The 9995-nt window shown below is 51.4% G+C and overlaps 1 protein-coding gene and 1 long non-coding RNA gene across 2 annotated transcripts in view; one reads left to right on the top strand and one right to left on the bottom strand.

Moving 5' to 3' along the window:
• Positions 1–9995, top strand: part of KIFC3 (kinesin family member C3) — a gene marked incomplete at its 5' end in the record, with an annotated part of 39631 nt that overhangs the window by 16937 nt on the left and 12699 nt on the right. Inside the window, 3 exon segments of the mRNA NM_001133269.1 lie at positions 8448–8513; positions 9045–9188; positions 9294–9533. Of these exon segments, the coding sequence (NP_001126741.1) occupies positions 8448–8513; positions 9045–9188; positions 9294–9533 (450 nt within the window).
• Positions 1746–5573, bottom strand: LOC134760398 (uncharacterized). The gene is made up of 2 exons (XR_010137781.1): positions 5345–5573; positions 1746–4722 (listed from the first exon to the last, which is right to left on the bottom strand). It is a non-coding gene; the product is annotated as an uncharacterized LOC134760398 (long non-coding RNA).

Raw genomic sequence — 9995 nt, 5'->3', positions numbered from 1 at the left:
CGCCACTGCACTCCAGCCTGGGTGACAGAGCAAGACCCCATCTCAAAAAAAAAAAAAAAAAAATTGTCTTCAGAGGCCACAGGCTGGAAAACTAGATCTTGCCCTCAAATGTGTCTTGTTTGGCTGCCGCCTTCTTCTTCTTCTTTTTTTAAATCATTTTAAAAATAGATGTAACATAAAATTTACCTTCTTAAGCATTTTTTTTTTTTTCTTGAGAGAGAGTCTTGCTCTATCGCCCAGGCTGGAGTGAAGTGGCACAATCTCGGCTCACTGCAACCTCTGCCTCCTGAGTTCAAGGAATTCTCCCACTTCAGCCTCCTGAGTAGCTGGGACCACAGGTGCGCACCACCACACCTGGCTAATTTTTGTATTTTTAGTAGAGATGGGGTTTCACCATGTTGGCCAGGCTGGTCTTAAATTCCTGACCTCAGGTGATCCACCTGCTTAAGCCGCCCAAAGTGCTGGGATTACAGGCGTGAGCCACTGCGCCCAGCTGATCTGAAGCATTTTTGAGAGTAACGTTCAGCAGCAGTACATTCTCATTGTGCAACAACCATCACCATCTGATATAGTTTGGCTCTGTGTCCCCACCCAAATTTCATCTCGAGTTGTAATCCCCACATGTCAAGGGAGGGACCTGGTGAGAGGTGAGCGAATCATGGGGTGGTTTCCTCCATGCAGTTCTTGTGATAGTGAGTTCTGATGAGGTCTGATGGTTTAAAAGTGGCAGTTTGCCCTTCATGTGCTCACTCTCTCTCTCCTGCTGCCATGGAAGACATGCCTTGTGTCTCCTTCTCCTTCTGCCAGGATTGTAAGTTTCCTGAGGCCTCCCCAGCCATGTGGAACTGTGAGTCAATTAAACCTCTTTTATTTATCTATCTATTTATTTATTTACTTATTTATTTTTATTTTTTGAGATGGAGTCTCTGTCTCCCAGGCTGGAGTACAGTGGCACAATCTCAGCTCACTGCAACTTCCGCCTCCTGGGTTCAAGTGATTCTCCTGTCTCAGGCTCCCACATAGCTGGGACTACAGGTGTACGCCACCACACCCGGCTTTTGTATTTTTAGTAGAGACAGGGTTTCACCATGTTGGCCAGGCTGGTCTCAGACTCCTGATCTCAAGTGATCCACCTGCCTCGGCCTCCCAAAGTGCTGGGATTACCGGTGTGAGCCACCATGCCTGATGAAACCTCTTTTCTTTATAAATTACCCAGTCTCAGGTATTTCTTTATAGCAATGTGAAAACTGACTATTACACCATCCATCTCCAGAACTCTTTTCATCTTCCCCTACTGAAATTTGGGCCTCATTAAAGAGTAACTCCTCATTCGCCATCTGTCTCCGTGGGTTTGACTGCTCATGTAAGTGGAATCATCCAATATTTGTCCTTCTGTGACTGGCTTATTTCACTTAGTATAATGTCCTCAAAGTTCATCCATGTAGCATGCGTCAGAATTTTCTTCCTTTTTAAGGCTGGGTAATATTGCATTGTATGGATATACCACGTTTTGTTTGTTTTGTTTTTCCATTCATCCATCCATGGGTTGCGTCCACCTTTTGGTTACTGTGAATAATGCTGCTATAAACATGAGTGTACAAGTATCTCTTTGAATCCCTCCTTTAAATTATTTTGGGTATATACCCAGAAATGGAATTGCTGGATCATATGATAGTTCTATTTGTAATTTTTTGAGGAACCATCATACTGTTTTCCATAGTGGCCGCACCATTTTACATTCCCACTAACAGTGCACAGAGGTTCCAGTTTCTCCATATCTTTATCAGCACTTGTTTTTCATTTTCTTTATTTATTTGTAGAGATGAGGTCTCGCTATGTTGCCCAGGCTAGAGTGCAGTGGCCATTCATGGTCGTAGCGCACTGCAGCCTCTGAACTCCTGGCCTCAGGCAATCTTTGTGCCTCAGCCCCCTGGAGTAGCTGGGACTCGCTCCTGCTTATTTTTATTTTTGTAACAGCCATCCTAATAGGTGTGAGTGGTATCTCATAGTGGTTTTGATTTGCATTTCCCTAATGCCAGTGATATTAAATATCTTTTCATGTGTGTTTTAGTTATTTGTATGTCTTCTCTGGAGAAACTGCTATTCAAGTTCTTTGCTCATTCTTAAATTGGGTTTGTTGTTGTTGAGTTATAGTTCTTTATATATCCAGGATAATAACTCCTTATCAGATAAATGATTTGCGAGTATTTTCCACGTGTTGCCTTTTCACTCTGTTGATAGTGTCCTTCGTTATACAAAAGTTTTTAATTTTGATGAAGTCTGACTTACCTATTTTTTCTTTTATTGCCTCTGCTTTTGGTGTTATATCCAAGAAGTCATTGCCAAATTTAATGTCATGACATTTTCTCCTCTGTTTTCTTCTGAGAGTTTTATAGTTTTAGCTCTCACATTTAGGTCTTTGGGGTTTTTTGTTTTTGGTTTTGACACAAGATCTTGCTCTATTGCCCAGGCTGCAGTGTGGTGGTGTAGTCATGGCTCACTGCGGCCTTGGCCTCCTGGGCTCAAGTGATCCGCCCGCCTCAGCCTCCCTAGTAGCTGGGACCACAGGCGTGTGCCACCATGCCCAGCTAATTTTGGCTACTTGTTGTAGAGACAGGGTTTCCCTGTGTTGCCCAGGCTGGTCTTGAACTCCTGGGCTCAAGCACTCCTCCTACCTTGGCCTCCCAAAGTGCTGGGATTACACCACGCCTGGCCCTCTTTGATCTATTTTGAGTTTATTTTTGTATATGGTATAAGGTAAGGATCCAACTCCATTCTTTTGCCTGTGGATATCCAGTTTTCTCAGCACCATTTGTTGAAAAGATTATCCTTTCCCACATTAAATGGTCTTGGCAACCTTGTCAAAAATCATTTAACCATATATGCGAGGTTATATGTAGTTTATTTCTGGATTCTGTATTCCATTCCATTGGTCTTTATGTCTGTTTTAATGCCAGTACCACACTGCTTTGATTGCTGTAGCTTTTTTTTTTTTAATTTTTTTTTAAATTTGAGACGGAGTCTTGCTCTGCTGCCCAGGCTGGAGTGCAGTGGTGTGATCTCAGCTCACTGCGACCTCTGCCTCTCGGGTTCAAGCGATTCTCCTGCCTCAGCCTCCTGAGTAGCTCGGATTACAGGTGCCTGCCATGAGGCCCGGCTAATTTTTGTATTTTTATTAGAGATGGGGTTTTGCCACGTTGGCCAGGGTGGCCTTAAACTCCTGACCTCGGGTGATCCGCCTGCCTCGGCCTCCCAAAGTGCTGGGATTACAGGCATGAGCCACCGCGCCTGGCCAATTGCTGTTGCTTTTTAGTGAGTTTTGAAATCAGGAAGTGTGAGACCTTCAGTCTTTCAAGACTGTTTTAGCTATGTGGTGTCCCTTGATATGGATTTTTCTATTTCTTTAGAAAATGTCATTGGGATTTTGTTAGGCATTGCATTGAATCTGTAGATCACTTTGGGTAGTACTGACACCTTAACAATATTAAATCTTCTAATCCATGAACATGGAATGTCTTTCCATTTATTGATGTCATCTTTAATTTCTTTCACCAATATTTTGTAGTTTTTAGCATACAATATTTAACCTTTGTTAAGTTTATTCCTCAGTACCTTATTCTTTTTGATGCTATTGTTAATGGAATTATTTTCTTAATTTCCTTTTTGGATTGTTTATTGTTAGTTGTAGAAATGTAACCGATTTTTGTGTGTTCATTTTGTATCCTTCAACTTTGCTGAATTTATTAGTTCTAATTGCCCTGCTTTTAAAATAAAATTAATTCCAACATTTAAATCTTAATTAAATTCACATAAAACTCTAGACTTCCTTTTTGTCATAAAATACTGGAAGATGTGGCACCTCTGAGCTGACATTCCCACATGGCACCCACTGCTTGAGGTCGAGTGGCAGCTCCTGCCTTTGGTGGATGTGAGCATCCTTTAGCACACTCCAGCCCCACAACCCTTTCTGTCTCTGCTTACCAACTTCATCCACAAGCTCTGCTCTGGCTGGACCCTCATGCATTCAGCATTCTTCCTACAGGTACTTACTGAACACCTACTGTGTACCAGGCACTGTTTCAGGCACTGGGAGTACAGTGCTGAACACAACAGACAAAAATCCCTGCCTTCGCATATGTCATCTCATTTAATCCTCGAGACAGCCTCCATGAGGTAGCCTCATTATACAAATAAGGAAACTAAGAGCCATAGAGAACTTAAGAGACTTGTCCAAGGTTACCCAGCGGGTAAGGGGATGTCTGGATTAGAACCTGGGCAGCCTGGCTTGAGAATTCGAATTGTCAGCTGCTATTACTGCCCATCAGTGGCAGAAGGACCCAGAGGTGAAGACTTGGCAACAGAGGCAGGGTGGCATGGACAGGGGACAGACAGGCCTGGCCGGTGGTCATAGAGCCAGGATCAGGCCTTCTGTGGGCTCCACAGGGTGTGCTCCCAGGGCCGCCCCGCTGGCCTCTGGGCTGAGTTTCCTTGAGGTCGTCTGGATCCCAGACCCTCTGGCCTTCCCAGCTCAGCAGCTTCGGCCTGGGAGAGCCCGCTTTTCCTCAGCAGACAGCTGATGATCGTTGACTGGGCTTGGTGGGAGGTAAGGAGGTAACCAGCAGGTTTTTCTTCTGTGATGGTAAGAGGCCGCCTTGGAAGCAGACAGCTGAGAAAACACAGACCCGGGCTGGCCGGCCCCACCCTCGGTCGAGCCGCTTCTGCCTGTGAAGTGTAAATGCAGGTGGTGTCAAGTCGGCAGACAGACCCAGCTCCCTCTTCCCCTTGAGCAGGCAGGGCCGACGCCCCCTGCAGCAGGCCCGTGATTCAGTTGCTCTGGCTGACGAGGAGCTTGGGCCCGGGAGGGGTGTCGCACAGCCCCAGCCTGGTCCGTTCTCAGCCCTGGATTGACACCCATGCTGTCCTGGGACCGTCTCAGCGGCCTAGTGGGGAGTCTGCTTTCTCCTCCGTCCTATGTCTTGGGCTCAGGCATGTGCCCGCTGCCCCTTTGCAGCCACAAGTATGTATTGGGCCCAGGGTGGCGCTCAGGACCCTCCCCTGTTGGGCTTAGAGACACGGATGGCCCTTGCTGGCTGGAAGCTGCGGTGAGTGTGTGAAGGGCCCTCAGTCTCCCCTGAGGAAGGCCCTGCCCTCTGGCCCTGCCTGCTCTTGGCTCTCACTGCTCCCAGGCCGTCTCCCATCTGCTTTCCCCAGGTGCCTCCGTTTCTCTCTGACTTCTTGCCTGTTTTCCCTAACTCCGAGAGATTGCCTGCCTTCAAGTGCAGGAGAAAGCGGACATCTTCCCTACAAGCCCGAGACCTAGCCCCCAGTAGAGCTGGCCAACCACCTGCCACGGAGCAGGCCACTGGTGCCTTGGCCAGAGTGCTCGTGGTGCCAGTCTGCTGCGTCTCATCCACATTCCCCTTGCTCTGCTGCCCGCAAGAAGCCAGAGATGACCTAGTATCTGACACCTCTGAACAAAGGGGCCTTTTACAGCCCCTTCCTCAACTCCCTCACCATCCCCCATGCTCCCCAGCCTGCCCCAGTTGCAGCCACCTCCTTCTGGGCGCCCCTCTGAGATTCCAGACAGAGCCCAGGAGCCCCCAGGTTCCCATTGTGATGCAAGGACAGAACAGAACCCTGGGCCGCAGGCAGGTGGCTGGTGGGTATCCCGCCTCCCACCCCCAGCAAACACTGGCAAACCCCACTCTCCCTGCATCAGGGTCTGAGTGCCTGGCAGTGGTGGCAGTGGAGATGATCAAGGTCAGCACGCCCAGCCGCATGCTGAGGCAGCAGCCTGTCTGTGGAGGGAGGGGGCGTGGAAGGAGACTTCAATCTTTTGAAACGGAAGTCGATTCACTTATGTCAGGGTAGGGAGAGTAGGAATACGTATTCTTTGAGACTGAAAAATTACTGGCCGGGCGCAGGGGCTCACAACGGTAATCCCAGCACTTTGGGAGGCTGAGACGGGAAGACTGCTTGAGGCCAGGAATTCAAGACCAGCTTGGGCAAAATGGTAAGACCTTTCTATACATTAAAAAAAAAAAAAAAATTAGCCGGGCGTGGTGGTATGTGCTTGTAGTCCCAGCTACTCGAGAGGCTGAGATGGGAGGATGGTTTGAGTCCAGGAGGTCTAGGTTGCAGTGAGCCTAGATCGAGGCATTTGCACTCCAGCCTGGGTGACAGAGTGAGACCCTGTCTCAAAAAGAAAAAAAAATTACTGAAAAGCATAAAGATTTTGTCGACTATAATTCCACAGCCCAGAGACCCCTACTTTTTAGTGCTGTACACTCAATGGTTTTTCAGATGTTTCTTGGACTTAATATGTTGATGAGCCTTTCCCCATGACATTTAAAACTCCTGATAAACATGAATGTAATGACGACAGAATAGTCTATGTACTATATATACACATTGTAATTCACCTGCCCACTCCTCTAAGGGTGCTTATTCAGGGTATTGTCAATTTTAGGACTAAAGCAGAAAGGCTGCGTCATGCAAACCGTCCCTGCTCCCACCCGGGTCCAAAGGACTTGAGCCGTCCTCTCATCAGGCACTGAGCAGGCAGAGAAGTGGCACAAGCTCTGCCTCCCTGCCTGGCCCGTGGCCCAGCGTGTTGCTAGGAAGGAATGTGCTTGTGCAGGTGGCGGCAGAGCTGACCTCCAGGGGCCTGGCCCTTGGGTCACCTGCTTGTCCCCCGGGAGGCCTGGCTGGGCCCCCAGGCTTTCACTTGGGTCTTGCATCTTGGAATCCCCCTGCCCCACCAAGAGCAGGCAGTGCCAGCTCCCTGGCCTTTTCCTCAGAGGTGGGGGTGGATCCCTTGGTCCACTTCCTCCCTGACTGCTCGGAGCTGGCCTAGCTGCTGTGAGTAAGCCGCTCTCCCCAGCCCTGGGAGACAGGGACCTCCGAGGCCGAACACTACCTTGTTTGATGACACAGACTTGTTTGATGACATCTCAACCATGTAAAGTAGGGAGATTTTACACACACCCCCAAAATCCAGATGTCCGGCCTGTCTTAACTATGGCTGATGCATGCTGCTGACTGCTAAGGGGGCGGACTCTAAGCCTCTATTTTTATTTTACTGTTTTTAGACAGCCTCGCTCTGTCACCCTGGGGTACAGTGGTGCTATCATAGCTTACTGCAGCTTCAAACTCCTGGGCTCAGGTGATCCTCCCACCTAACCCCCCGGATTACTGCTGGGATTATAAGCGTGCATTGGTGCACTCCGCTGAGTTTTGAAACTTTTTGTAGAGATGGGGTCTTGCTGTGTTGCTCAGGCTGGCCTAGGCCTCTCTTGAAACATGAGAATTTTGGCGATGCTGGGTGTGCGTTCTCACCTCCTGTGATCCGAGGGGAGTACATGGTGGCCGCCTTCTTAGAGGGTTCTTGGGAGCCAAGCCCTGCACAGCCCCTCACCTGCCTTACCTGGCTGTCCCCTGTAATCAGTGGACGTTGTTGCCTGTCATTTAGTAATGAGAACTCAGCTGTGTAAACCTCCTAAACCACCACATAGGAATCTGGCTCTTAGCACACCTTTCCCGAGGTGGGGGGTGCTCACCACAGGACGTTCTGCAAGAAAAGTCCTAAACATGCCCTGACGGAAGCTGGAGCCAAAGTCTGTCTGTGGATTGTTTCCTGAGAGAGGTTTCTGGGGGTGGGCTGATGTGAGACCAGGGTCTGGGGCCTTGGGAGGGGATGGCTGGCTGGAGGACAGCTCTGGGGAAGGGTTGCTCCCCTGGGATCTGCCCTCATGGGACTGGCACCATGGTGGTGTCCCCTCTTCTGGGGTCCGGATAAGCCCGGTAACCGTGGCTTCCTCATGGGGTGCACACCCCCTTCCCCCTCTAACAGCCTTGGCTGCCACAGTTCTCCTGCAAGGCAGATTGGGAGCAGGGGTGGACACAGGTTCTGAGTGTGCCCTGGCCACTGGCAGACCCATCTCCACAGGCTGACTTGCTAGAGACCACCCCAAGTGGAAAATTCTGGGGGCTGGGCCAGGGTGGATCTAGGGCTCGGAGGACCTGGAGTATGTACAATCTGGGGGCCCCTTTAAAGAGAGAGAACATAAAATTACATAGACACAGGCAGGTACAGGACTTTGGGAGGGGCTCGTGTAGTGAGGGGTCCTGAGGGTGGGCTGCCGTTGGGTGGGCCCAGGTGGCATCAGGATGGCCTTGGTTGCACTTGCTCTCTGGGCTTTCCTGAAGAGCTGGGGTTGGCTCTGTCCTGTGGAGGGAGAGGGTGTGGGAGGCTGTCAGCACCAGCCCAGGTTTCTCTCACCTGAAGTCCCAGGTGTGACGGGATGCTTGAACATAGGGGAACCTAAGGCCACAGCCTTAGAAGAAGCCACGGCCACATCAGTCATCCCTGGTGCTGGGCAGGAGGCCTGGGTGTAGGCTGGAGCTGAGGACTGAGGCTCACCTTGCTCCTGACTCTGTGCCCGCAGGTAGAACACCTGAAGGAGAAGCTCATTAGCCAGGCCCAGGAAGTGAGCCGACTGCGATCTGAGCTGGTGAGGCCACAAGGCTGTCCTGGGGCAGCGCAGGGGGCTGGCCTGCCTTGTGCATATGGGCCCTGCCAGGGGCAGGGGTGCGACCCTCTCTCTCCTGAGCCCGCACATCCCACCCTGTCTCAGAAACACACCGAGAGCCTTATCCCCACCTTCTAGTACCCTCAGAGGCCTTGTGGCTCCAGGGGGTGGGAGGTTCCTTCTCTGTTGCTGACATTAAACAGGAGTGAGAACCCTGGTATAACTGTGTCTCTCCTTGTGACTTTCACACTCAGAATAGGGTGGGGGCAGCAGGGAGAGCAGGCCCTGGGTCACCAGCCTTCTCAACTCTGCCCTCCACTGTCTTTCTCTTGGTTTCTCTCTTGAGCTTGTTCCCTCCTTTCTTGCCCTTGCCTTTTTCTTTTTCTCCTTCCCTCTGCCTTTCTCCACACCTCTCCTCTCTTCCCTGCCCTTGTGCCATCTCTGCGGGCCTCTCTTCCTTCCCCCGTCATCTGCCCTTGCCACATGCACCCCCTCGGCCCTGGCTCTCTGCAGGGGGGCACCGACTTGGAGAAGCACCGGGACCTGCTGATGGTGGAGAATGAGCGACTGAGGCAGGAGATGCGGCGCTGCGAGGCCGAGCTGCAAGAGCTGCGCGCAAAGCCAGCAGGTCCCTGCCCAGGTTGTGAGCACAGCCAGGTGAGCAGAATGGCTGCGGTCCCCATGCTGGTCCTGGAGGGCCACCCCAGCTCCTCACAGTCGGCCTGTCCCTTGCACTCATCCAGTGCCTCCCAATGGCTGCAGGAGAGTGCCCAGCTCCGTGACAAGCTGTCCCAGCTGCAGCTGGAGATGGCGGAAAGCAAAGGCATGCTGTCAGAACTGAACCTAGAGGTGCAGCAGAAGACCGACCGGCTGGCTGAGGTGGAGCTGCGGCTCAAGGACTGCCTGGCTGAGAAGGCACAGGAGGAGGAGCGGCTCAGTCGGCGCCTGCGTGACAGCCACGAGACCATTGCCAGCCTGCGGGCCCAGTCCCCACCTGTCAAGGTGAGCCCTGGCCCACCTGATCTGTGCCTCAGCCCAAGGCCCCTGGCACCCGGGGCAGGGCCAGCCCATAAGGGGGGCTTGTCCTGGTGAATAGGTAGGTGCGTGTGGGTGGAAGAATCATTCCAGTTCTGTGCTTGGTCCTGCCCCTTCCCCTTCCTGTATCCAGGGCCAGGCACCGAGTAGGTATCCAACAGCTGAGGTGCCAGGCACAGATGCAGCGCAACCCCTGGATTCTGCCCTCATCTTTTTGCCTTTCTTGTTTGTACCCAGGATGGGGCCCCAGCCAGGCTCATAGTAGCCTCTTGTTAAGCTGAGAAGGTTCCAGGAGACCCCCCCCAGCTTTCTGGAAAGCCAGGACCTCAAGGCTCCTCTAGTTTTTTTTCTGGTTTCTGAGTGGGATGTTCCTGAGAGTTCCTTCCCCTGGCTGGCTGCGTCTCAGGGTCTTGGGTGAGGTCCGGTGCC

Source organism: Pongo abelii, chromosome 18, assembly GCF_028885655.2.
Source record: "Pongo abelii isolate AG06213 chromosome 18, NHGRI_mPonAbe1-v2.0_pri, whole genome shotgun sequence".
Classification (NCBI taxonomy): domain Eukaryota; kingdom Metazoa; phylum Chordata; class Mammalia; order Primates; family Hominidae; genus Pongo; species Pongo abelii.
The sequence above is the reverse complement of the archived record's forward strand: the minus strand, read 5'-3'. Positions and strand labels throughout refer to the sequence as shown.